Source organism: Leishmania braziliensis, chromosome 31 (assembly GCF_000002845.2).
Source record: "Leishmania braziliensis MHOM/BR/75/M2904 complete genome, chromosome 31".
NCBI lineage: Eukaryota > Euglenozoa > Kinetoplastea > Trypanosomatida > Trypanosomatidae > Leishmania > Leishmania braziliensis.
The window spans coordinates 315867-342378 of record NC_009323.2 but is presented as its reverse complement, the minus strand read 5'-3'; the positions used below and the strand labels follow the sequence as shown (position 1 = coordinate 342378).

Sequence of the window (26512 nt, the reverse complement as noted above, 5' to 3'; positions counted from 1 at the left end):
GTATCTTCATGCCGATCGCTCTCCATGGTGCGTGTGTGTGTGTGTGGAAGAATTCGAAGTGAGATCGACGTTTTGTGCATTTGGCCACGTGATGAGGCCACCCTCGCCTATTCGCCCCGCCATACGCACACGCACACGTGTTTTTTTTCATTGCTGAGTGCTCTCTCTTTTCTTTTCCCTCTTGCGCGTCATGAAGTGCGCGCCTCCGTGTGTGCGCTCTCGCTGTATTTGCTTTCCGACTTGCCTATGATCTCTTATGGTTTCTCCGTCTCTTCATTGCATCCTGTCTGAAGCTGTGCCATTATTCCACACTGGTCTCGTCCTCTCTTGCTGTCGCTGAGGCCCACTTACACTTTGCTGTTGCTTTTTAGTTTTCTTCGTTTTCCCCTGTGCAGTGCGCCTCTTTACCCCCTCCCTCCCCCTCCCCGCTCTACAGATGAACATATCTGGTCGCACGCTTATGGGAGTGGGGGGGGGGGGGCAGGGGAGGAGGTGCAGGAGGAGGAGGGTGTCTCCACTGCAGTACCGACTCACTTTTCGATCAGTGCGGCACGCTTTTTGCTTCTTTTCTCTTAGCTTCGTTGAGTCCCGGGGAGGGAGACTACTTCATATCTTGTTGCTTGCGAATGGGGTTTTCTTTACACTCTGCACATACGTACCTGTTAGTGCTTGGGTACGTAGTGGTGCGTCGTCAACGCCTCCTTGCCTCCCCAATAGCAAATGAGCAATCGTGTCGCCTTAACTTTCCGTGCTACCCCCTATGGTACCTCATCTACATGAATGCGCCCAGACACGTAATCCTTCCCATCCATACGCTAGAGAGACACATGAGGTGGCTACTCAGAATGCCCACCACGGACTCACCTGTGGGCCTCTGGTGTGCTCTCGTTTTAATTCTTGGTGTCCGTGCTGGCACACAGTTTCTCTCCTCTGCTTTGCTTTACCCCTCTCTCTCTTTCATCCCCCCTTTCCCCTCTCTCCTCCTACCTTATGCATTCACACAGCCCTGAGCGTGCAACTCCAATGCCATCCGTAGGGGTATGCAAGACAAAGAAGGCGAAAGGAATATTTCGCAGCAACGTCGCCTCACGATCTTGCGTGTGCGACGGGCGCTTCCTGGGCAATGCAAAGCTAGCGACTACCGGGCACCTTTACGTGCCAATCAAATGGCTGAGGAACAGTCCATCACCGAAGTCGTTGTGCACTCACCGCGCCGTGATGTTCTCGTACCAGTTTGTGGAGCTCTGCCAGCGACGTTTACACAGGCAATACGGAGAGTCGCTGCGGTCTGGGTTCCATTGCGCTGTCTAAGGAGGTGGAGTCAGGCGCGCGGAAAAGCACCGCCATTGGTGGGTGGGGCACACAAAAAGGCATCATCACAGAGATGCACTTGCCGCTCATCACGACAAGTGTCGGTAACTGAGAGTTACACGTCCGCATTCGAGTCTCTAACTGGCACAGCGCCTTGCGGCAACTCATAAGAATGCCTCCGAGGACACTACGGAGTCGGGCGAGTGCCCTAGGGGAGTTTCTAGCCCGACCGGCCCCATTCTCATGGAGCGTGAGGCGCCGCTTCTTTGCACTAAACTCCATCATGCGGAGCGACAGGCATTCCTCTGTTCTCGGCAATGCAAGCGGAGTATCCTTATAAGAATGGCATGTGTTCCCCACCGCTGTAGCAGCAGCTTCAACGGTAAGGCTCTGTAGGGTACGATTCATGGTCACTGCAGTTGGGCGTGGACTCATCCTAGCACCTGTTGTATCTCAACGGGTACACGCAGCATCAGCCCGGACAAAGTGCTTCTCCGACTGCGCCTGACCCTGCGGTCATGCAGGATGCCGTCACCTCTGTACTCCCGGAAACAGTAATACATCGCCAGGCGTCGACTCTAAAGACTGTCGTTGGTGACGAACGTGCATCGCTGACGGAAGCAAAACGCAAAACAGTCTGAAGGCGCACATGGGACCCGTAGTAACTGAGAACTTCGGTCGGCTGCTTCGACACCTCTGCATTCCATGGCGCGTCGCTTTGCACTATGCGCTTGTCTCTTGTAGTTTCCGCTGCTCAGCCTAGTACCGGTGTTTCTCCCCCCACCTAACCTCTTTGCAGCTTCACTTGCAAACCTCGTCAATTTTCTTTCGTCGTTGTTTTCTCGTCTCTGTAATTCGTCGTGCATCGCTTCGCCCGTGTGCAACGCACCCGTAGCCGCCAGGCAGGCAGGCAGAGGCGTCTTTGGTGTCCGTTCAAACACGCCTCTGCCTGCATTCATCAGCGAAGAAAGGGGGAGGGGGGCGCTTTGTGCGCCTGACGTCTTGGAGCTCCGCGGTGTCGCCATATTATTATGAGTGTGCGCTTTCATTCCCCCTCCCTATCCAGACCGCATGTGATGCGCGGTGGATGGCCCGACTGGTCCGTTACGGGCTGTTTGACCGGTGAAGGAAGTTTTGGAGGAGAGGGGCCATTGAAGGGGTGGCCGTGTGTAAAGGTGTGCGCTCTGGCATGAGGCCTTTCTGGTTGGTTTGCCGTTGGCGAATTGTGTCACGTGGCATCTTCTCCGCTTTGCCACCTCCCGCCTCGCCTCTCGACCTGTTCTCTCGGTACTCTTTCGCGCCGACGTGAGTGAGGGAATGGGCAGCCGACACGGACTCCGCCACTCATGTGTTTTCCTTCCCGTACACCATTTCCTCTAGAGCGCGCTCAACCCCCCTCGCCCGTTGTGGGATTATGCTCGTTGAGTTTTCCCTCTCTCTCTCACTCTCGTGTTCAACTCGCCTTTCTAATTTTTTTTTTTACATTCGCCTAGTGCGAAGGCGGCGAAGAAACGTATGTGTATAGACTTGTCGCCACGCTTCTCGTCGAAGACACCCAGAGAAGCGTGTCTCTGTGGTCTGCGCACTTCCGACCTCCTGTGTGTGTGTGTGTGTGTGCATGCAACAGACTTATTGTCATACCAGTCAACTCCTTTCGCGTTTTTACTGTGGCGATTTCTTTTTCCATTTGTGTTTTTTCGAGGGGAGCGCACCTCTCGCACACGTCGTGCTGTGCTGTCTCCTCACGGTATGTGCCTCTCTTTCGTTTCCCCCCGCCCTTCTCTATTGCGCTCGTTTTCGCCTACCTTCTCAGCGCAGTCGCTTTCTGCTGCTTTATTCCGGCTAGTCACGAGTGCAGGCGTTCTGTAGGCACAGTGCGTGTCAATGTTTGTCAGGACAGTCTGAACACGTCCCTCGCAAGCGCCCAGGCCATATTGCCTGTTTAGCGATGCCGGTCTTTTAGCTGCTGACGGTAGGCGTTGCGTAAAGTGGCGGTGTAATGCACACTTTTCCACCGATGTCGAGTGATTCATGGGTGCTCGAAGCGGACCAGTGCACAGCGCCTCACTGGCGTACGACCATCGATGAAAAGCGTCAAAACATCCCAAGTATCGCCGGCTACAGACCCATGACATACTCAGCGTCTTGTCATGCTCATTCACGCACTCCGCACTGGTCTGCTCTCTTTCGTCTTTGTGTTGCTTTATTCTTCTTGCTGTGTCACGCCGCTCCACTCCCACCAGAAGCACGCTCGTCATTCATAGAAGGTGTGAGGTGCCATCATTTTCTCACGCAGCAACGCCGCACGCTCTCAGTTCGAGCCTTTTCGGCCGTGCACGTCTGGTCTCTTTCCCTCCTTCTCCCCTTTGTTTTTATCGTTTCGTTGGTGATGGGCCGTCTTGAGATTCGCGTCTGCGGGGCCCGCAATGTGGCCAACCTGCAGAAGGTTGGCAAACCCGACCCGTACGTGAAGATTAAGGTGGGCGACAAGAAGAAGTCTCAAATCAGATACAAGACTCGGGTCGCTGAGAACACCCTTTACCCCGTGTGGAATGAGCTCTTCAAGTTTCAGGTCGCAGACTACGACTCGACGCAGGTATTGTTCGAACTGTGGAATGACAACGTCATCGTGGACGACCTCCTTGGTCACTACAGTCTCTCCCTCAATGGCCTAACCCGCGGCGTCGTAGTCGATACCTGGGTGATTCTTGTGGGCACGAAGGTCTCCTCTTCGGAGCTGCACTTGCGTATCCTCGCTGCTGACTTTGGCTGTGATCCGCAGCCTGGCGACCGGGTCGTCAGATCGCTAGAGGAGGACAACATAACAACGCCGATGAGCCAGATATACCGTCCCCCGAAGAACTTCTCGCCGCAACCGCAGGGAGTTGGACTGCAGTCGTACCCCGTTGCTCCGCTAAGGCCACCGCAGCCGCTGGTGTACGGGGCCCCAGTTGCACCGATGCCGCATGGACAGTGCACATACTTCGCTACACCACCGCAGCCACAGGGATACTCCTACGGCGCTGCTCCGGCACCGCCAAACTACGGCTATGGTGCACCGTCGCCCCCGCAGCCGATGTATGGTGCTCCACTGCCGCCGCAGCAGCTGCCGTACCCTGGCGGGCCTTCGCCACCCCAAATTTATGGTTCCCCACCACCGCCACCGCGGCCGGCGCAGATGGCCTATGGCATCCCGCCAGACATGTGAGCAATACTTCGGATATCAATGGAGAACACGTACCTCTTTGCCTGAGAAGCGGACTCCCTACTCCTGAAGCGGAAGGAACGCTTTAAAGAGTCCCACGGACGCATTTTATTCCTGCTTCTCTCTCGCTTCCATCTCGGTCTACAGAGTTGTCTGGGCCCGAGCGCAGAAATGCGGCGATGGACTCATAACTCCATTTCTCTTGCTTTTCTGGTGTGTGTGTGTGGGTATATTTTGTTTGCTGCTCCTTCCTCCACATTGCCCACTTTGCTTTGTGACTCGTGAGACTGAAGTGTTCCACAGTTTCTTGCCGCCCACAGGAGACACCGCTTTGAACTCATCTTCGCCTCTCTCCATGTTTTTCTGGTCGCCTCATACGGGGCGCCTGGCGATGGTTTTTTGTCGAGTGGGATTCTGTACTGCGGGCACGTTCTCGCTGGCGTACTCGACCCCTTTTCGTCTCTCACTGTCTCGCTTCCGCCTCCTCTTCTTTCCTTTTAATTTTGTCGCCGTGTTGCCTGCGTTGTTCCTCTTCGCGTACGCGGGGCCTGACGTATCGCTTCGTTGTTGTTGTTACAATGTGAAAACATACGAGCGTTGCCGATGGACCCCGTACAAGGCACTACTACGGCAAAGGTGTAGCGACGAGGAAAAGGTGACACCGTTGGGGGGGGGGGGGCAGCCTCTATGAGGTAGGCCAGTGAAGAGGTACACGAGTGTAAAGCGACTGCTTTCCAGTTCTGTGCCTCTTTCCCCCTTTTACTCTCCCCACAGTGACTCACACGTCTGAACCAGCGATGGTGCTCTCCTTCTCTCCCACTTTGTCCGCGCGCTTTCTCGCTCTGTTAAATCCTCCTTTTTATGTCTCCGCCCTGCCCACCGAGTACATCTAAAACGTGAAAACGCCTTCACTAACGCCCTTGTCGCCGTTACACAGTGGCCATCACTCATTTTCCCTGCGCGGAACGAGTGTGCGAGCAGCACCACCTTCTCCCTACACATCGCTGCGTCATTGCGCGGCTCTTTCGGCGCACCACTGCTTTCACGTCTTCGCTCAGCCGCCTCTCCAGAAGAGAGGGGGAGTGCCGCAGCATGGGCCGCCTGGAGGTGCGAGTTTGCGGTGCTCGCAACATCGGCCACACCCAACGGACCGGTGTCCCCGACCCGTACGTGAAGGTCGTGATGGGTGACCGGAAAAAGACGCAGGTCAAGTACAAGACAAAGGTGGCCCACAACAGCCTCAACCCAGCCTGGAATGAGGTGGTCAAGTTCCAGATCGCCGATTATGACTCCGCACAGGTGGTGTTTGAGCTTTGGAACGACAACGTCATTGTAGACGACCTCATGGGGGTCTACAGGCTCTCTGTGAACGGCTTGACACGCCGCGTAGTGAAGGACATGTGGGTCATCCTCACAGGCACGCACCTCTCCTCGGCAGAGCTTCATCTGCAGGTACTGGCAGTGGACTTTGGCGCTGACCCTCAGCCCAGCAGTACGATGGTGCACTCCATCGAAGAATATATTGGCGCTGCAGCCACGAATCCTGAGATGGTTGCTACAGAGACGAAGACGACAGCATCTGCGGGTGACTTCGACTCCGTCGAGAAAACGATGTGCGGCGAGCCGGCGATGGGCATCCCGCTGCAGGCACAGGTGGCGCCTTCACCACAGCCGCTGCTGCAAGCCGTCTATCTGCCGCCGCAGCCTCCACCACAGGTAATGTACTACCAGCAAATTCCACCACAAGGCGGCTACTATGGTGCAGCTCCGCAGCAACCGTACTACATCTATGGCCAGCCACCAATGTAAACTAGAAACACATCCAGCACACCGCGCTGTATCCGCGTTTATCGAGGTGGTGTGTGGCGCAGAGGCAGGCGTAAAACTTGAGTGCAGAACGGGCAAGCGCTTCTTGGCTTGCAGGGCCAGTGCTGGGAGCGGATCCGTGAGCCTATTTTCTCGTCGCCTGCCAGTTGACCTCTTCGGATTGTGCTCGCCGCCATCTCCCTCGGTTTTCCGTTGTTGTTGTTGTTTTTATGAAACGAACGCAGTTGCGGAACTGCCCAGTCGTCGTTGCTTTTTTTCCCCCTTCGCTTTGCAGTTGTGTTTGCCGAAGGAGAGGCCTCTGCGTAGCATCCAGGGACCAGTACCCACTCTGTGGGTGCGTGTGTGCGAAGAAGCCAGGTAGCCCTCATCCTCGCCAATGACGAACGACTTCCGGCGGCGACAGGCTGAAGCCCCTACCACGTAGGAGAGGACAGAGCGATGTATCGCTGCTGATGTTAGTGTTCAAGCCCTGGATGGCGCTGCATCAGAGCGACCCATAGCGGTGTGCACACTTGTGCCATCCTTATTGTAGGAAACATGTCAACGTGACTCGAGCATACCCCACCCGGGCCTCAGTGCTTCCTGGCGGGAAGCCCAAGCCCCCCTGAGGAATGTCGCAGGTGGTGATCGGCATAATGGGCGTGTCTGTGAGGCAACCTGGGTGTCCGGCGGGGGGGGGGGAGGGGGTAGAGTTTGCGGCATAGGTCCTGCTCAGATGACTAAGTCGGTGCTTCGCTGGACGTGATGAGGGGGTGGGGCAGGACAAAGGTCGAGTGGCGTTTGACTCGTGTTGCGTGGTGAGGAATGGACTCGATGATCAGAAAATAAAGAGGAGCTTTAGTTGCGTGCGGTCTTGGCTGCTCTGCGTCTGCACATTCTGTGCGCACCTCCACCTCGCCTGGCTGATCAGTTTCCCAAGCATGCGTGTCCTTCTTTTTGACTCTCTTTCGCTTTTCTACGCCTTGCCCATTTTTTCTGTGCGTGGCTGTACGGTCGCGGATACTGTTGCTTCTCCTGTTCCCTCTTTCCCATTTGCCTTTGCAGGAAGAAGCGCACACGTGCTATTGTGAATGCTGCTCGTACAGCTTGCCTCGTGATGAGCAGAGCTGAAGGACCTGCAGGTTGCGTCGGCGGGCCGCACAGGCATCTGCTGCCGTGCATTATTTTTCTTTGTGGACCTCTGCGCTTCATCACAGAGGTGGTCTTACTAGTGCGTCGCACTGGACGCCACGATGGGTCATTGACTACCCACCCTCTCTTCTCTCTTTCAGGATTGCCGTGCTCTCCCCCCTCTAAGGCATCCCTCTGTGCTCCCTCTCCTTTACTTCTCTCTTGAAGTTGAACTGTACCTTACTGTGGCGTGACTCCGCGCCTATCGCGCATGGAGGGCAACTCGCTGCCTTTCTTGTCACTCGCACTCAGCGCCATTTAACCCGCAGCTCTTGACTTTGTATTGTGGATTGGCCATTTTTCTCCCCCATTATCGTCCCGCCGTAGTGGCGGCCACAACTCTGAGGCCTGATAACTGGGCTTCGCCCTCTCGTTCATCATGTCGATGCAACACGATTTCATTCACCCGCGTCAGCTGGATGACGTGCGGGCTATTCACGCTGCCATCCAGTCCTTCAGCAGCGACATGGCCAAGATGATGCTCCTGATGAAGGAGCTCGGGACTACGCTGGAGCAGGTCAGTCACTCGTTTGACGCCCTCACCTCTCTCAGCTTCAGCACCCCCGAGGTAAAGAAGTACGTGCATCACTTTGCCGAAGAGGTTCTACGCATGAAGGAGGGCATCGCTTTTCGCAACTACAACAAGCTCGTACATGAGGAGGTGCTGTTCCCGGTCGAGCGGCTGAAAACGTCCCTGAAGGAGACGGAAAAGGCAGCCAAGGCGGAGAAAAGCGCCTTCGATAAGTACAAGAAGGCAAAGCTGCTCGTGGATAAGCAGGAGAAGTCGTATGCTGAGAAGAGTAAGGCACTTGACACGAGCAAATCCTATCCCACCCACGTGCAGGCGCGCAATCAGTCGCTCGCCTCGCTGCAGCGCTCTAAAAACGAATTCGAGGACAAGTTCGTGACATTGGTGAGCGAAGTGGAGAAGGTAACGGCCACAGCACTCAAGCACTACCTCCACCTCAACGCCGGTTACATGACGTCTGTGGTGGACGCGCTGACCAAAACAGATCCTACCGTCGAGGAGGCTGTGGCCCTCTACCGTCAAGAACAGGAGCAGCAGCGGCTGAGCGCCATCAAGCAGCGCTGCGCGCAGGTGAATTCGGAGCTCGATGCCTCGTATGCCTCGCAGGGGTACCGACTAGGCCCGAATGGGAGGAATGACAGCCCGCGCGACAGCAGCAACAAACAGGAGCCTTCAAGCAGCTTCCGCAAACCACATCAGCTCCCCATCAGGGTCTCACCAAATCAATCGCCTCTCCCTAGCGAGTCCTCACCGGGGATGCCGCTCGCCAGCACCGCTTCGGTGTCACCTAACCGGGGCACATCAGTGGCAAAGATGGACACCTCGAAGCCTACGGCAGTAGCAGTCACCACTAAGACGACCCCCGCCGTTGCTGCGGCCTCATTACCGGTGGAAAATGCGGGCCTGCTGAGACGAAACGCCGATGTCAGTATTGACGACGAGGACTTCGGCTCCATTTCGCAGGTGGGGTCGGCCGGCAGGGTGGCGCCGCCGCTGTACAGCTTTAGCCGTGGCCCGCAGTCGCAGGTGTCATCCGCACCACCACAACCTGGCTACACCACTGCTCTGAACGCCACACTGCTGGCCGAATTCATGACTCGCATGGAGGCGAAGACCATCACTTCCTCTGAGGTGTGCGTCCCCCCTCAGAAGCAGAAGTAAGGGCAATAGAGGTGATAGTTTAACCCCGGATCAACCCACTGGAACGCGGGAATAAGTTTTTATCAAGTTCTTCTGGTAGAGAAGACTGACTCTCCCTTTCCATGATCAGGTGAACGCGTTTTCGATACCGCATTAGGTGCGAAGGCACTGCTATTGAACAAGTATGACACTGCGCTGCCTCCAGCGTGTCTATATTAGCCTTATCCCATATGTTTTCTCTTTGTCGCTTTCTTATGCGTCTGCTCTGCTGACTGGTCGTCTCGCTACATCTCGGCATGACTTGCCCCTCGCATGGGCACGGTACCTTTCGAGCTGAGTCCGTGTGTGTCTACCCATGCTGCTTCCCTTTTACGAAGAGCGATTCCTTGATGCGAGATAAGAGCTCTACCGACCACCACTACCTTCATGCAGGGAGTGTCCTTGGCTGGGCGATGCTGCACCAGCGCTACGCGGATTGCCTTTGTGGAGATAGCAATAGAAAGCGCAAGCGAATACACGACACATGCTGTTTGCATGCTTCCTTCTCTTCCTTCTCACCTCATTCTCTCGTTACCTTCACTCTCCCGTTGTCTTGCTCGTCTGATCCTCTCTGTGTATCTCACGCACCCCTCCCCTTCATGACCGCTCACAGTCGACTTTGCTTACGATTCGCTTCACAAACGAACACACCCGTACCGGAGTGCGGTGCATCCTACCAAGGACTTCATTGAACCTCAGCCTGTCCCCCTCCCTATGTGTGTTTTGCTCAGGGTAGCAACCCACTCACTCACTTCTGCCTCACTCCTTCCTTTCTTGGGTAGTTCTCAAACTGGCGCGTTGTCTCTCCTCCTCGGTGGCGTTCCTCTGTTGCTCTCCCTCCCTCCCTCTCTCCTCTTCGCCTCCCCCCTCTACCGCCGTTCGCCGCGGCTCCCCGTTGTTGTTGTCGTGTGCGCGCCTTATTCTTGCGCACCTCCAGGCTGCAGCCCACTCCACACGCGCTCAGCTCTCTCTCCCTCCCTCTAACGCCCTACGTGTCGCCTCTTGACTCATCTGCTGTCTTGAACCTACTGGGCTCTTTCCCATTCCTCTACTTCTATCTTTTTCCCTTTTCCATAACACATCCACGGAGGGTTTTCTGCTGGCGACATTCAAGCGTGCAGCCCAGTGCGACGAGGTATAGTGCAAATGTCGTGTAGCAACTGAATGAATGTCTGCCGTAGGCCGGAGGGCATCGATCGCCGTGCCCATCTGTGCGTAGTCGTCTTGGGGAACCCACTCCAGCGGCAGAGGGGCGACTACACCGCGTATGAGCAGACGACAATTGAATTCGCCTTGACAGCGTTGTCTCTGAGAATTCTGGAGGATGGGTGCCCGCCTACGCGGCTGGTGTGAGCCGAAAAGGAAGGAAAAACCAGCGATCCGTGGCTCTCGCAGTCGTCTTTTATTTTATTTTCAGCGCCTCTCCTCTCTTTTTGTAGTTTTCTTCTCACGAGACCACTGCGCCACAACCGCCGCGCAGGCAGCAGGACAACCCCTCCTCTCTGCTCAGCCCACCGCAGCAACAAAGCCCTCGTCCGCTTCCATTGGGATGTACTTCCTCCGTAAGCGCTTTTTGCTGATGCAGCAGGGATGCTTTGGCCGTGATGGGGTCTACAGAGTTGCTCGCGAGTACAAAGGGCCATGCTTCACTCTATCGGAGCCTCTTAGTGCAAGAGAATGAGAGTGAGAGGGCTCCCCGGGTCTACCCACCTCTTCTTTCTATCGCCAGCGGTCGTGTCTCTCTCTCTTCCGTGAGGAATGCGCTCTTGCTGAAGTCTTCATCTGTTGTGCGCTGCCTCGTTTGTTTTCTCCTCGCCCCCTCGTGCTTGAGGGCTTTGCGTCTCTTTAGTTTTGTCTTGATGTTTGTTGTGCCTCATTCTACCGGACGTCGCACCCTTGCGTGCTCGTGTCTCTTCAGCTCCACCTCCTCTCCACACACTCTCTTTCCTCTCTGTCAGTTTCCTCAGCCCGCTCTTCTGTTCTTTCCTCTTTCATCATGAAGTGGGTGCACATCCCCCTTTCGCTTGCGTTCTGCGTCTTCTCTGTTTCCCCTGCGTTTTATCTGCAGGTGCGGGCGAAGTTCCTCCCATTTTGCCCACGCGCTGTACGTCACTTTCCCATTCAGGACTCAAGCTGGAGGGCCGCCACCGTGCGTGGGCTCATTTGTGCATGTCGGAGCAACAGCAAAGCAGCACAGCCCAATAGCAGGACTGCATGCGCATAAGGCCTGCAGAAGGGTGTATGGATGGAGCAGCCGTATTTACTCCCGCTTATTTCCTTTTGGGGGGAGGCAGGGAGGGAGGGAGGGGAGGGAGGCGCCCCGGACACTCCATTGCTTCATAAGGCGCCCTATGGGCTGCCATGCAGCGTCCCCGTTTGTATCCCCTCCCCTCTCTCCTCTCTCTCTCTCTCACTCTCACTCTCTGTGTGTTCACTGAACCGGTCAGCCACCCGCAACACACGTCTTTGTTCTCCTTCGGTTGCTCAATTGTGCATAACGCAGCCACGCTTCCTTTCCCTTCTTCTGTGTACCCGCCGCACGCTCCGCCCTCCGCCATTTCTGCACATTCACACCCACGCGCTTGTATGATTAACCCTTGTCAACATGACCAAATCATATCTCAGCCAGGAGCAGCAGCTGCGCGCGGAGCAGGTGTTCATCACGCACAAGCACCTAAAAGAGCTCAACCTTGCCAGTGAACAGGCGCTGGCATATCATGACAAGTACCTTGCCGCCATGGAGAAGGTGATGAGCTGCCTCTTGAACAATAGCGACACCATTGAGAGCGTGAGGACACACCTTGCTGAGGAGGCCCCGGTGAACACTCAGCCCACACTTCCAATGACTGGTCGCCTCGCCGCCGCGTACAGCAACTGGCGTGCCTCTCCTGAGCTGAAGATGATGCAGACGGAGTTGGAGTTTCTTAAAGAGGTCAGCGCTACTGGCCGTCATGCAGCCAAGAAGACGAAGAACGCAGTGCAAGTGCTGGAGCATATGGCAAAGAAGTGCTCCAAAGTGAACACGCCCGAGTTCGAAGCAAAGGTCTGCAGCACCGCTGGCAAGGCCCAGGAGAAGTTGTTGCGTGAGCAACAAGTGAAGAATATGGAGATGGTGAAGGTCGAGAAGGCCATTTTAAATGATATGATCTCACTCGCGACGTCGTGGTCTACGAAGCTCATAACTCGCAGTGACGCACTCTACACCGCCTTTGCAGGTCTTGGTCATCGAACAGTGGCTTGTTTTTCAATCACTGCTCCGGCGGTGCCACACAGGGTTCCTCTTCCTCCAGCTGGATCTATGCCGCCGCCTTCATCCTCAGCCGCCTCGCTGGTGCTGCACAGAGGAAGTGCCGCAACCACCTATGGCACTCCTTTTGTCCAGCCTTCCGCCCTGAGTGCTCTCTACGCAGCAGTTCCCCTCGACTCGGCCGTTGAAGGGGCTACTGCAGGGGTCACGCTTGAGTTTCACCCGCGTGAAGGCGAACCCCCAACGATGTAGGGAAGTGAGGCGAAAAGCCATCAACGTGCGAAGGGAAAGCTGAACGAGCGAAGGGGGAAGCTGGCCCGGCCTCACATGGGCGCCAACGTTCTCTCCTTTTTCTCCCTTTCTCTATGGCGCGTTCAGGTGTGCTTCTCTCCTGCACTGTGCAATCGGCGCCATGCGGGGGGCCATCAAGTCGCCTTCGGTGTTTTTGCCGCTTTATCCTCCCGATGGCCCCCATCAAGGGCGGCGCAGGGGAGAAGGAAGAGGGGCGCTCTCCGATGGTCGCATGCTTGCCGTGTTGCCTGATTTTTTGTGACGTGCGATGAAACGTGACGCCAACTGCTGCTCGTTATGACTGCTGTTACCTACAGGTGTATGTCTCGAACAGACTGATGTGCTCGACTGTACAGCAGTGCGTGGGATTCCTTTCTCCAGCGTTGCGCGCAGCACGTGCTGGGTACTAATATATCCCCTTCTTGCGGCGCGCTTTCGCTTCTCTCCTCTGCCTTCTCCGTAGCACATATGCCTTTCTCTCTCATTCGTGTGTGAGCTGTGAATTTTGCTGGGCCTCTTCTCTGATTTCTCATGTGCACACGTTGATGTGTGTGCGTGAGGGTGCCCAAGAGGCTTCGTCGCCTCCCTCCTCGCACTGTTCTCCTTCTCTTTACTACTACGCACTATTCCTTCCATACCGATCAGCAAATGTAGTCAAGCAAGGCAACGCATCGCTCTTATGTATTTAGCCGAGTGAAGGCTGCATGGGCTTCGTTTCCTTTCCTTTACCAACTCTGCACACTCTCACTGTTGCGACCAGCCCCAGAGGAACAGTGGCGCCTTATTCGGTGTACACTCGCAGAGGTGATGCTGTACGCCCTGCCTCGTCTACACGGCAGCGCACAGGCGTAGCGGAAGAGTCATTAAAAACATGGATTTCATCCCTCCCTCCCTCCTCCTCCTCCTCCACCACCGCTCACGTGTCGTCTTCTCCCTCTTATTTTCTGAAGTCCTCAATCAACGCCAGAATGCGCTGCACCACGTCGCCGGGCCACCCGCTCTCGCCGAAGGGTTTGCCCCTGAGCGCGCTTTGTCCACATCTTACACAGCCTCCGCCTCAGTAGTACATCAAACGCCAGCCTCCTTCCAGTCGGTAAGGACTACCTCAGGTCAGAGCTGTTGAGGCTCACCGGTCAGCTTTCTTCTATTGACAAGCCACTTAATGCCCTCGACAACACGACCGCAGAGGCAACGTACGACGACAAGTATGTAATCTCCTTCAAGACGGGCATGCCTTGTCTTGCTGAATAACATCCACGCCCTGGATGAGACACGGAGGGTCCCCCCGGTACCGAACAGTGCCGTCACGAATGCGCCAACGTTTTGACATGACTCGGACGGTGTCGAAAGTCTTCACAGCGTGGAAGGGCTCCCTGTGCAGCTACAACACATTGAATAAGATACCACAAGCATTGCCAGCACGAGCGCCTTAGTGAAGGAAAGCGTTACGACCATAGAGAACCCCTCAGTGAGACTTGACATGGCAGTGAAGCACTGTGGGAGACTGACATGGCTATCTCGGCAACGAAAGGTAGCCAACAGGACCTCAAAGCGCTAACAACTTCGGCGAGAGGAAGAGGATCAATTCGCGGATAACACAAAGTGGACCATATGATGAGTGACAATGTGCGATTGCGGAGTACTTGATGAGCCAGAAAGCTCTCCGTGGTAGCACACAGTCTTGCGGACAACTTTGCGCGCCACGGTGTCTTCACAGTGAGCTGCTATGCGTTGCCGCGCCACAAGGTACCACGAGTGCCAGAACAGCAGCAGCAGTGCCAAGGCACTCAAAAACCGTATTGCAGTGGACTAGAGCATCCTACTCCACCTACTAGAGCTGCCCAGCACATATATGGATCCAGCGGCAGTGGCCCCTCGCAGCGTCTGCGGAGTCCACTGCCGCAACATGACAGGCACGCTCCGCAGCGACCGGCCATCACTCCCTTTTGATGCCGCTCTCGTGCCCACGGCCTTACAGATGGGCACGACAGCGGCACCTCAAAGGTGCCTAATCCTACTTGCGGCATTGGTGTTTTTAGCGCTGCAACGTGCGTGGGTGTGCCCCTTCTGTCTCATGCGCGTGATTTGAGGCCACTGTGCAGTATAGAACTGGAAGATGCGACTCTCATAGCCGCCTCTCTCATTATGGTTCGTATGGCAGGTGTCCCTGTTGCTGAGGCACTGGGTCTTTCCCTTCCCCCCTCCTCGTTCAACATGTGTGAGTGTACCTTCACGTACCTTGCTCTCCCGCCGTGAGCAGCGTCATGTGGCCTGTTTTGCACGTGTAGGAGCGTCCCCTGGTGATGTGTGGTTGTGGTTTGCTGTGTCTTCGGTGCATGCGTTTGGGCATGCTTACCTCCTCTTCTAGTTGTTTCCCGCCTTTTTCCTTCGCTGTCCTGTTTCACGCGTGGGCATGCGCACGGCATGGACACCTTACCCACGTCTCGTTCGACTCAGCAGTAGACGTTTCTGCACGACCAGGACTTCGCACAGAGGGTTGACGACGGGCCTCGTGCGCCCTCGCAAAGGATGGAGCACTGGATTTGGTAGCTGCAACGCAGGGGGTCGACTGAAAGGCACTCGCATCTCTGCTCGCCTTGCCCAGTCTGCTTACCGCACCTTGTGTGGCTCTGCGCAGCACCGGGTTGAGGATGTCCCTCTGTCAGGCGCCAGTTTATGACATGCGTCTTGATGTAATACGCACACTACGCAGCCGCAGCAACTACTCTCTTTTCGACTCGCGCCACAAACTTACCCCCCCCTCCCCCCTAACCCCTTCTCTCTCCCTACCTTGGCCAGTGTATGCCTCTGACTCACCAAAGCTACGGGCCAGCCATACGACACAAGCAACAACGGTGAGCAGCACCCAACACAGTGGTGTGGGTACGTTGTCGATTACCGCTTAGCTCACCACTGTCTGATCGGTTACAAAGGAGGCGACGCTTTACCTCTTCGCCTCCCCTCCCCCCGTGACTACTTTGTGCGCCAGTTAAGCGCAAACGTTTGGAGAGGTGGCGCAAAACGACTGCAGATGGAGGAACGGCAGGCCTTCTTCGTAGAGAGCACGGATGGGCGCAAGTTTAAGATGGTCATCCGCGGCGATCTGGGCAAGCTCAGTGTAGCCAAAATTCGCCGCTACCTCAGGTCATACGGTGTGCCAGAGAACCAGCAGCTGCTTTCTGGCGACCGTGTGCTGGAGGATGACATGCTGGGGGAGGATTTCGGATTGGAGGACGAAGGCGTGCTACACCTATGGGAGCCATCGGTTTCCCGACGTCCAGAGACTGCCGCTATACCATCCGCCCCACCACCGCAGCAGCAACAGCAACGGCCGTACGCACCACAGGAGACATGGCGCGATGAGCCCGCCGCGCGCAGCACACAGGAGATGGAGCGTGAGATTGAGCGCTTGCAGCGACAGGTAGATGCAGCAGTGGCGCGCAACGCCGACCTCGAGAACCAACTTGCACAGGCCGCCAATTCATCAGCAGACTACGCAGCTCACAGGGGAGCTAGTGAAGCGCGGGGAATGAGCAGGTCCATCGACGTGGACGGGCTGCAAGTGGCGAAGGAAAGTCTGAATATGCTATCACAGAAGCTTCAGGTCTCGCTATACTTTGACAAGAATCTCACATGCGTAGTAGGGACAGACGAGGACTTCTCCATCTTGCTCACCTACGACCCGGCAACCGAGCGGCTGTACATTTACTCGTCGCTCCTCACGGAACTTCCAGAGAACTTGCCCCTACGCATGAAACTATACGAGTTACTTCTCGAAGGGTCGCTGCTCGGTCGCGAAGTGTGCGGCGGTGGCATTGGCCTATCGATGCAGAACAGCGTTGTCGTGCTCACAACGTCTCTCCCGATGCGCCACTGCAGTGCAGCGGCGCTGTGTGAGACGCTGCCGCTCTTTGTGGAGACGCTCCTGCGCTGGAGAAGTCTCGTCGACGAGCTCCTGCGGTAGACAACTGGGCGAGCACGTGGCGAGATGGAGTGGGGCGCGAAGCAATAAGGAAAAGAGGCATGAGAGGATGGGCGGGCTTCGAGCAATCGAGAACGCTAGTCTACCAGTCTTCTCAGGGAGAAAGATGCCTCACGGATCTTGAATGCGTCTCAAAGCCCATAAAAGGGTGTGAGGGAAGGAAAGTTGGGGGGAGGGTCTGCGTGTGTATGCGTGTGTGTGTGTGTGGAGTTTGGGTACCTTTGACCTGCCTAGCGACGGTTCCCCATTGATCGCCACAGCTTCACCCATGTCTCTCTCTCTCTTTCTTGTGCTCAGTGCGGTTTTCCTATCGGTGTATGTGTGGCTCTTTTCTTCTCCTCACTCTGTGCTTGGTATCACTTGTCTGGAGATCCAGCGCGTTACCCTTTTAGAGATCCTTTTCCTCTTCTTTCGCCCACTCCATCTTCTACCCGACAGATGCATGTTTTTCCTATGTTGAGAGTGAACGAACTCCTCGCTCGTAGTCGAAGGTGGCGGCAGGTACCCGACTCGTAGTCCAGGGTGTTTGTGTGCGGCTATGCACCTTCCCCCTCCCTCCCATGTGCTGCTCTCTTCCACCGAAGGTGCTCCAACTCGTTGGTTTGTAGCTCTCTCACGCATCCTATGCCTACTCCCTTTCCCTTTTGCATATCACGGATTCCTTCGAATCCGCCTGCTTCATCCACCTTCGCTCTCTTTTCCACTCCCCTCCCCTCTCTCTCGCTTCTTACTTGCACCTCCCCGCCTCCCTGTGCGCCGTCGCAGGCGGTTCCCCCCCAATACGCCTACGAGGACACCACCACTGGGCTCTCCTCTTCTTCAGCCGACAAAACAAAAAAAAAAAACGCTCGAATCAACGCTGCTTTTCTACACAAACCGACAAAGCTGAACGAGACTCGGCACGCACATCACGGTTGCCCCCTGGCGCACCGTCATATACTGAAACATAGAAACACACCTTTGCTCATAGCCCCTCTGCCTGCCCCCTCTCCCCCCCACTCCACCCCTCACACACGCGCCTTCATCGCTGGCCCCGTATTCTTTCCCTTCGTGCCATTCCCTTATCTCCCTCCCCCCATCCTTACTGGTCCTCCCCGCTCCCCCCCTTCTTTGCATTACACAATGAGCAATATTGCGTTTTATCTGCCTGCCGCGCTGCAGCTTGTCATGCCGACCGATGCAGCGGTATCGTGGTGCGTGCCGTCCGCCGACGTCCTCCGCGATGGCCAAGAGGCCCTCGGCACATTGAACACGGGGAGAAATGCGTCCCTCATCTTTTTCGGTCAGCCGCTAACGTTGGAGCAGACCCTTCTCGCGAACGAAGCCGACAGGGAGCCGGAAAGCGATGAGACCGACTTTCTTAACGCCGCTGGTGTGTACGTGATGCAGTGCGATTGCCGGAATCGAGGCGTTGTCGCTTAGAACGCCGGCGGACGTGTGCAAGTCCCGCAGAAGTAAGAGGGGGTGGTGGTGCCGAAGAGAGGCGTTGCAGCAGCGCGCTCGCATTCTTTTGGGGGTTTGCTTTGGCTTATAGTTTTCCATAGAGAGTGCATACATGCCATTCGTTCTCTCGCTGGTCCGTTCATGTCGCCTGCTTGCCTCTTTCGCGCTGTCTTCCTCCCTTCTCACCTAGTCGTGTTGTGTGTTGAAGCGCTCCTTTGCTCTGCGAGCCTCGATCATGTCTGGTGTACACCCACAGACACAGCGGAGGGCATAGCGGGCACCTCACTTGTGGTTGTTCTTCGTCACTCAAGACGAAAAGGGAAAGCAAGGGCTGCCAGCGGTGCCAACACAGTCACACGGGCGTATAAGTGAAGAAAGCGGTACTTTCACGAACAGGACGCTCTCACGAGAGCGAAGAAATCTCATGGGCGTCTCAATCGTCCTTTGGTCTCGTTGGCGAGAGGGAATACGGTATGGGCGCGGAGAAGAGTAGCTCAGCAGCTGCATGAGCTCAAGCATACACTGTGCTTTTTTCTGATTATTGGTTGGTTGTTTAGTTTTGCACCTTCTCTTCCTCGCCTGCTGTTCTCCATTCCCTGAAGATATGAGAATGTGAAGCACGTTGGAGTGAAAAGTTCGCCCACGCACAAGCACCTGAGCTCGCCCCATCACACATGCATTTGCTTCATGACTGAGCTTCTCTTACCTCAGCCGTAGTGACTGTTTGTTCTCAGAGCAAGAGGGAGGTGTCCATATACCGCTAGGGGTTTATGACTCACCATCTAAATCGCCCCTCATCTGTGCCCTTCTCCGCGACCGTTTATTTTTTTTTTTGTTTGCTTCTTGACTGTGTTATTCGTTTGGGTTTTGCTCGCTCCCTCTCGCCGTCGCTGTGGCTTTGTCTCGGAGGTGCTCCGTGTTCGCCTCGTCTCTCCCTCCTCTCCCTCCTCTCCTCTCCTCTCCTCTCCTCCCTTCCCACTCCTGCCGCCGTGCCACGGAGCGCATGCGCACATGCGGATTCGGTGACACGTCCACAAAGGGAGGGGGGTGGGCGGGGGGAAAAACGAGGCAAAAGGCTCCATCTCTGTAGACACATATATCGACACACACACACATATATTCGCTTTACTTTGCCTGCTCTCTTCAATGGCCTCCAAACACGCACGCATTAACTCGAGGATGCGTGAGTGGGTGTGAGCACATTCCGGTGCACATCCACCTCGCCGAAACAGAAATGGAGCGGGAGGGACTCCTCTGAACAGGGGGTACTTTGAACGCGCTTAATGGCGCACTACTGCGCTCACAGGGCCTTGGTCAGATATGTCCGCAGCGATGAGGTCAGTGGACAACGTCATGTGGGATAAGTAGACTCTCCTTCCCTATCTGCAACAAATCGATTGAGGCGGAACCACGTGCATTCTCCAGATTTGTTTTCCCACTTGAGTGATACCAAATAAGAGCAGCACATTCACATGGCGCAATGAAGTGATCTCAGCCCACCCCTTTCGTTGGCAGGACAGCTCCCGAGCTGCACTGCTACACGGAGGGGTGGGCAAGTGCCACGCGTGGGGGTGCCCGCGGGCACGATAACGCACACAGCAGAAAAACGAGGATAAAATAGGCAACCTCTACGCCGAGCTGCTTTATCACCCCTTCTCTCTTGCAGGTATGCCCTTCCTCACCTCATTCTATGCACCATCGTGTTGCACACGCTCGCTGCTCTGTGCCGCCTCTCCGCGTGCGCTCATCGTCATCGACGTCTCTACTCGATCGCCTTTTTTCCTCCCGACACGTCTTCTCAGTGTTTCTGCTAATATACCGGAATATCAGCCATTCGTGCGCACGAAGCAATTTAACGATTTTTTCACGATCATCCGCAACATACACAACAAGAGTGGACCTTCACTGTCGCCTCACTTCCGCTGAGTGGCCAACCATTGTGCTCCCCCAGAGCTCACTCAGAGTCTGCCAACTTGTTTAACGTGTCTTTACGCCGCCACACCATCTTCCCATGATTCATGCGGACTCTCTGACGCACCCCGACGCGGCGGGGGACGTCGCACTGACATCTCCACGTGCGGAAGCCAAACGCTCTCTCCGCGTGTCTTTTGCCGCACAAAATCTGAATAACAGCAGAAAAATGAGGGCCAACCGCACGGCATCGCAGCAGTATGAGTTGTCCTTCATTTCATCTGATCTACACCACGGTGAGCCTCTCCAGCGACTCGCCATGCCCCGTTCCCCCCTTTATCCGGCAAGCATCATTCCTTTGGCCGACCGCAAGAGAGAGACGCCAGGAAGCGAGGACAGTTCATCTGATACTGAAAAGGATCCCATCACTGCTGATATCCCAGACAACCACAGAAACACCAGCACAACGGATGACAACTTCCGGAAGAAAACGACACAAGACGCCGCCAGTGGGGCCCTTCTCATCTATCCCAAGAAGATCGACAACCTGCGGCGCTTCCGCATCCTCTTCGCCGGTGTGATTCTCTCGATCAGCAGCTCCACGCAGGGGGTTCACTCCGTCTTTGGCGTACTGCACCTTCAGCAGGCGTACCAGTTCAACGCACGATCCATGACCATTGTCTACCTCAGCGGCGTCTCCGTCGGCCTGTTCACCCTGCCGTTCGGCGCGCTGTACGACTGGTTCGGGCCGCGCGTGGTGGTGGCGCTCGGCAGCGTCATTGCGGCGCTCGGCCACCTGCTCTTCGCCCTCACCTTTGGCGGTCACATCCCGCCCACGGTGTTGAACTGCGCCGTGTTCTACGCCATGATGTGCTGGGGCTGCTACGCGCTGAACGTGGCCGTGCTGCCCGCGGTGCTGACGCACATGCCGCGCGACCGCGGCCAGCCGACGGGGCTGCTGCAGACGTTCACGGGGCTTGGTGCGTCTGTCTTTGCGTGCCTGTTCCGCGGCTTCTTCAAGGACAACTTCGCGCACCTCATGTGGTTCATGTTCGCGGTGACACTTGCCGCCGGTGCTGGTGGTGTGTGGTACTTGGAGGACGCGCCCTATGTAATAAATCGGTGGCAGCAGCGCCGCATCACGCCGTGCGAGCAGCTGCGCGCTCATCTGATCCGAAATCGCTACATGTCGCAGCTTGTGCCGAAGCGGCGCTACATCATCATGGCGATCATCCTCGTGCTGCTCAACCTCTACCTGACCATCCAGACCGTGTGCGTGGCATACCTCGCCGCCGACATCACGCCAGGCAAGTTGCGCGGCATCGCAATCGGTGCGGTAATGATTGTACTGCTGGTCCTTGTGCTTGTGTTGCCGCTGGACAGCATTGATGGGCTGTCGGAGCAAGACAAACAGGTGATTGCGGAGGCGAAGGCGAAGGAGGAGGAGCTGCTCATGATGCAAGAGGAGCGCTATCGGGGGCGTCACCTTCAAGCACACGAAGCTCAGTGCGATAGTAATGCGACGCCAACAAAAGGGTCTGAACAACCGTCTCACTGCCCTGACGAGGTGGGACAGGAGGGCCTTTCATCGGATCGAGAGCCGTTCGTGGGTGGGGATCTTCCTGATAGTCCAGAGCGTTCTATAGCTGCACCTGCACACGGTGTCCAGAGACCTGCACAACCATCGCTGCGCTTAGACGGTGAGTGTGACGCGGATGCAAATGTGGAGAAGAGCGCTCTGATCGAGGTTATGGTGCCTGCGGAACCCGTTAGCGCGCACTCACCTAAAGCACCTCATCAGCGAAGTGAGCCCTTGCGGGAATCTCTCGGGCTTCCTCTGCACAAGCTCACAGGGACGGAGCGGCCGCTCGTCACGGTGTACATGCCCGACAGAACGAACGACTTGGGTGAAGAACCGCCACACTCGCACTGCAGCAGCCCCCTGTTCGAGGCACAACAGCAGCCTTTGAGGCGCTCTACTGGCGCTACACACGACGGCGGCCACCACCACTCTGAGCCGCCGCAGAGCCACCCGGAGGACTCTTTCTTCACTGTACATCTCGGAGGTGACTACAACAGTCTGCACGCCTCACTTAGCTGCACTCCTAGCGCTGACTCCGACCCTGAGCACGTTGAACTGCGATGCACGGCTCCGTCCACGTACAGTAACCCGCGTGTGGAGACGATCATGCTCTGCGGCGAAGTCTACGTCGTGCCGGTGTACCAGACCACCTTCCTGGAAAGCCTCACCTATCTTGATCTCTGGCTCATGTTCTACACCACGCTCTGCGTCTGGGGCATAGGCCTCGTCATGACCGGCAACTGGAACATTCAGATCATGGTGAAGGCACGCTACGACGCCATGGAGCCGAAGCACTACATTCTCTTCGCTGCCATGTCTGGCGTATCCGTCGCTGGCGGCCGCGTATTCCTCGGCGTCTACGAGCGCGCGCTACAGGTGCTGCGCGCGCGCGCTGGCACCGTGGTTGTCCCCACGCTCATCTACCCCGTCGCCTCCGTCGGTCTGTTCCTTGGCGTGCTCTTCTGGATTGCGCTTCCCGATGGGAAGGCGCTCATTCTCCCTTACATCCTCAGTGGGTTTTTCTACGGCGTGAGCACGAGCGCTACCTTCTACGTGCTAGGCACCATCTTCGACCGCGACATGGGTATGCACTACGGCTTCTGCTATCTTGGCGGCGCTCTCGGGTTCGTGCTGTGCTACTGGTGTGCGTGGTACCTCACGTACGAACGCGAGGCATCGCCATCAACGTTGGGCTACTGCGTTGGTGCGCGTCGCTGCATGAACCGCGCCGTTGGCATCTACCTCGCCCTCGCCTTCTCCTCCATCGCCTCTTCCTACCTTGTGCATCGTCGCTATTCGAAGCTGGTGCGCGGGAAGCTGGCGCAGCGTCGCGTCATTGTTCCGCGTATCAAGCGCGCATTAGTGGCGTCCGGGTTCTGTGAAAGCAGCGATGGAGTGAAGAAGAGTCGGAGTAACGGTATGGATGGAGCCTTCAGGGCGAATGAGTAGGGTGTGCCGGTGCGTGAGTACTCGCAATGTGCAAGAGATGGACGCTAGTGGGGGACGAGCCAGCCCACTAGGGCCAGAAGGCAGTAAATCTGGGTCGCAAAGGGGAGGGCCGCTGCGTTCGATCGTCGTTGGAACGATTTGGTTTGTGCTCGTCATGAGGGCACTCGTGTTGTATTTAAACTTTTTCCTCAGTAACACCCTTTTCTCCTAATTGTCCTTTCCATTATGTTTTTTTTTTTGCCTTTCGCTTCGACGCGTAGGTGTTCGAACCACGAGGCTGAGGGGTAAAGGTCAGTGGTGCGCAGCCGCGGGCGTTGGAGTCCAGACGCAACTCCCTTGTTTGAGCGGTGTTCTCCTTGACCGTGACACGTGTGCTTCTCCCGCTCCTGTTGCGCGTCCGCTTGCTGTTCTCCCGTGTTGGCGTCACTCAAAGCCTTTGCGGCAACCGCCCCCCCCGCCCACTTTTCTGTGACTCATTTGTTCGCGAAGTGGCGACGCATGTCACAACCGCAAGACCAAATGATGCCGCACATTTGGATTGGCGTCGACGCATCGGCACTCCCTCGGCTGCTGCGCACCCTCGCGTTGTTTTGCTGGGTGGCTCTTCTTCTCCTAATGACTGACGTGAATTCTTTCTTTTCTGCTAGAGTAATTGTTTATTAAGAGAAGTCGGTGGACGCAAGGAGAGAGCGCGACTCGCGATTCATATGAATTGCCTGACGCATGCACTACTCGTAGATCACGATGACTCGATTTCCCCTTGTCCTCCATGTGCTCCCTATGTGAGGCATCCCTTTTTCCCCTTTAATTGCTGCCGCAAGCAGCTCATGCAAGATGGCTACGCCTCTACTGAGCTGCTTTTCTCAACAGTGCAGGATTACACACTGCGTGGGCTCCTTTTTTCCCTTTCTTTTCTTTTTTTTTCGGGTGCTTGGGTGTTCATAAAGCTTCTCTGTGTGGTATAAGCCCAGGGGCGTGTGTCTTTCATTATATGGCTGAGAGAGGCGGCTGGGCATCGTTTTCTCTCTGATAGTGGTGGTGGTGGTGGCGCTTTCCTCACCTCTTTCGTTGAGCTCGATGCCTTGCAGTGCTTTCTGTGTTTTTTTTTTTGGGGGGGGGGTCTGTGAGTACAACTGTGCACAGGGCACGTGCATCTTCAAGCGGTGAGGAACAAATAATTTTGCACTGCTCTTCTCTATTCCCCCCTCTCTCTCGGCGCACGTTGTTTCACTCTTCTTCTGCGTTACTGTCAGAGCACTGGTGAACGCGCGCAGGTGGTGGAAAAAAGGGGTACACAATCAACGCTATGCGTCACCCATGAAGTGGAGCCCAGCAAGCAGCAGTGCGCTTACTTCAATGCGGTGTGGAGACACATTCACCGAAAAAAAAAGGAGCTGCAGCGAAGAGCACCGCGCGTGTGCACGAGTTCGCAGGTGCCAATGTATGAAGGACGCTGTTCTCTGCCCTATGTCACGGAAAACAACCTTTCTCTCAACAGCACTGCCACAGTAGAAGGGAGTCACACGTGCCTGACAGGCCGCTTTAATGGCGGTAATGACGTCCTCTGCGGCTCTGGCGGGTTGTTGGGTGCGCCCTTTTCCTCCTCGTTTGTTTCCTTGCTAAGGCCCTTACTCGGGACATGGACCACTGGGGTGACTAGACAGGGGGCAAATTCGCGACAAGGCGGTGTTGACCTCCCTTGAAGTCGGAAGACAAGCCTGCATCAAGAGGTCCTGCCTTCTGATGAATTCAATGCGTGTTTTTCTCACTACAAAATGAACGCGTGGCACGTCTTCTTTTTTGCCTCCATTTGATGCCAAATTAACCCTACCGCTTTCCTCATGTTTTTCTTCCCTCCCCTTATCAATTTCAGCTGCATCTGGCTTATCCCTCCTCCCTCCCTCCCTCCCTCCCCTCTCCTCTACCACAACACTGAATCCACCACCATCTGGGTCAGGTGAAGCGACTCCTCAGGGACACAGGTGGCGTCGTGGGCCGTCATTCTATCGAAAATGAAAGCGGTCTTTCGGTGTGGGTCTTTTCGGGCGAGAGGGAGGCGAGAGCGTTGGAGCCGTTGGTGGGATTTGGGGCCGCATCTTCGTTTCTTCTTCGCCCTCCTCTTCTCTCTTTTTCAGCTCCCTCCCCTCCCTCGTTCATTTTCGTTCTTTATTTGTGTTTTTTTTTCCCCTGTCAACTTTGCTGCCCTCCCCCTTCCCTTCCTCCCCTTCAGCGTTCTCGTAACATGCGCAGCTGCTCTACGTGTGTGTGTGGGTGTGTGCGTTGCTCTCTATGCACTTACACATGTTCTCTTTCTCTGTTCCGATGCACGTTGTGCTGCACCTCCGCTGCCGGCACATCTGCTTGTTTTTTTCCTTTTGGGGGGATTCTCCTCCACGTTTGTTTGAGGGAGAGCATTCGCGGCGCTGCCGTGCCCCGTGAGGGGGATGCTCAAACCAGTAGGTATCGCTGTGTGAGCGTCGGCGCCTCGCTTCCTCAGTGAAGGGGTACTAGTGCCCCAACACCGCGAAGAGGTGGCCTACATCATTTGGGGCGGCATCTCTCTCTCTCTCTCGTTCATTTTTTTTTGTCTTTCGCTGTTTGTTTTCCGTAATCCGAAGCGGAATAAGTTGACGTGGACGACGAGAAAGGCATCGCCGGAAAAGAGGCCTTTCATCGGGCGATAACGGCGCTTCTTCTGTGCGTCCTTATTGGAGACTGCAGTTTCTGCGCGTGTCAGCTGCACCATCACCGAGGGAGAGAAGAAGAGAGGGACTTGTGGAGCCGTATAGCGCTTCTCAAAGCAACAAGATGGATTCTTTGCTTATCGCGCATGATGTCTGGCATTCCTTACCCTTTCCAGCCTCTCCCTGTAACTTTTTCCTCATTGGTGGTCATCGCCTGGCGCTGCACTCCCTCGCGCTCTTCACAATTCTGCCAACATCCTCTTCTGTGGAGCAAACCCGGTGTTCTGCCTATGCCACTGACTCCGTGCCACCTAGCCTTCTTCCTGCTTCACCATCTCGCACTGCCAGACTGACAGCTCTAACAGAAGACCCCCTACCGCAACGAAGCACATCTGCCATGTTGGGATAATCAGTTTACTCACTGCGTCATGAGCGCGGCTCTCACTTCTGCGTTTTGCATACACCATCGCACTAAGCCTCCCTGAGGCAGTCGGATGCACACACGGCCGAACCCCCAACGGATGCATGGGAATTACTCCCCCACATGTCTTTCCGCCGAAACAGAAAAAATCGAACCTCAAATCCCCCGCTCTGGAAAACCTTTAACCTCTTCCCAGCCCACTCCTTACATGTCACTTTACCCCTCCCAATACCTAGTGCGCACGGGAGGGTTTTTTTTTTTTTTTTTTTTTTTTTTCTGGG

At 55.8% G+C, this 26512-nt stretch overlaps 7 protein-coding genes across 7 annotated transcripts; all 7 read left to right on the top strand.

Annotated features, from left to right (window-relative positions):
• Positions 1 to 3700: 3700 nt before the first annotated feature.
• On the top strand, positions 3701 to 4519 carry LBRM_31_0970 (putative c2 domain protein; the record flags this gene model as incomplete). The annotated part of the gene is made up of 1 exon (XM_001567045.1): positions 3701 to 4519. The coding sequence occupies one exon, from the start codon at positions 3701 to 3703 to the stop codon at positions 4517 to 4519; it is 819 nt and encodes a 272-aa protein (XP_001567095.1).
• Positions 4520 to 5608: 1089 nt separating this feature from the next.
• Positions 5609 to 6325, top strand: LBRM_31_0960 (putative c2 domain protein; the record flags this gene model as incomplete). Its single annotated transcript, XM_001567044.1, has 1 exon — positions 5609 to 6325. One exon carries the CDS (start codon positions 5609 to 5611, stop codon positions 6323 to 6325), a length of 717 nt encoding a protein of 238 aa, XP_001567094.1.
• A 1567-nt stretch (positions 6326 to 7892) lies between these two features.
• On the top strand, positions 7893 to 9203 carry LBRM_31_0950 (conserved hypothetical protein; the record flags this gene model as incomplete). The annotated part of the gene is made up of 1 exon (XM_001567043.2): positions 7893 to 9203. One exon carries the CDS (start codon positions 7893 to 7895, stop codon positions 9201 to 9203), a length of 1311 nt encoding a protein of 436 aa, XP_001567093.2.
• A 2623-nt stretch (positions 9204 to 11826) lies between these two features.
• On the top strand, positions 11827 to 12720 carry LBRM_31_0940 (hypothetical protein, unknown function; the record flags this gene model as incomplete). The annotated part of the gene is made up of 1 exon (XM_001567042.1): positions 11827 to 12720. The coding sequence occupies one exon, from the start codon at positions 11827 to 11829 to the stop codon at positions 12718 to 12720; it is 894 nt and encodes a 297-aa protein (XP_001567092.1).
• A 3070-nt stretch (positions 12721 to 15790) lies between these two features.
• LBRM_31_0930 (conserved hypothetical protein) lies at positions 15791 to 16723 on the top strand (the record flags this gene model as incomplete). The annotated part of the gene is made up of 1 exon (XM_001567041.1): positions 15791 to 16723. One exon carries the CDS (start codon positions 15791 to 15793, stop codon positions 16721 to 16723), a length of 933 nt encoding a protein of 310 aa, XP_001567091.1.
• Positions 16724 to 17863: 1140 nt separating this feature from the next.
• Positions 17864 to 18163, top strand: LBRM_31_0920 (hypothetical protein, unknown function; the record flags this gene model as incomplete). Its single annotated transcript, XM_001567040.1, has 1 exon — positions 17864 to 18163. One exon carries the CDS (start codon positions 17864 to 17866, stop codon positions 18161 to 18163), a length of 300 nt encoding a protein of 99 aa, XP_001567090.1.
• Positions 18164 to 20195: 2032 nt separating this feature from the next.
• Positions 20196 to 23126, top strand: LBRM_31_0910 (conserved hypothetical protein; the record flags this gene model as incomplete). The annotated part of the gene is made up of 1 exon (XM_001567039.2): positions 20196 to 23126. One exon carries the CDS (start codon positions 20196 to 20198, stop codon positions 23124 to 23126), a length of 2931 nt encoding a protein of 976 aa, XP_001567089.1.
• Between the last annotated feature and the right edge of the window lie 3386 nt (positions 23127 to 26512).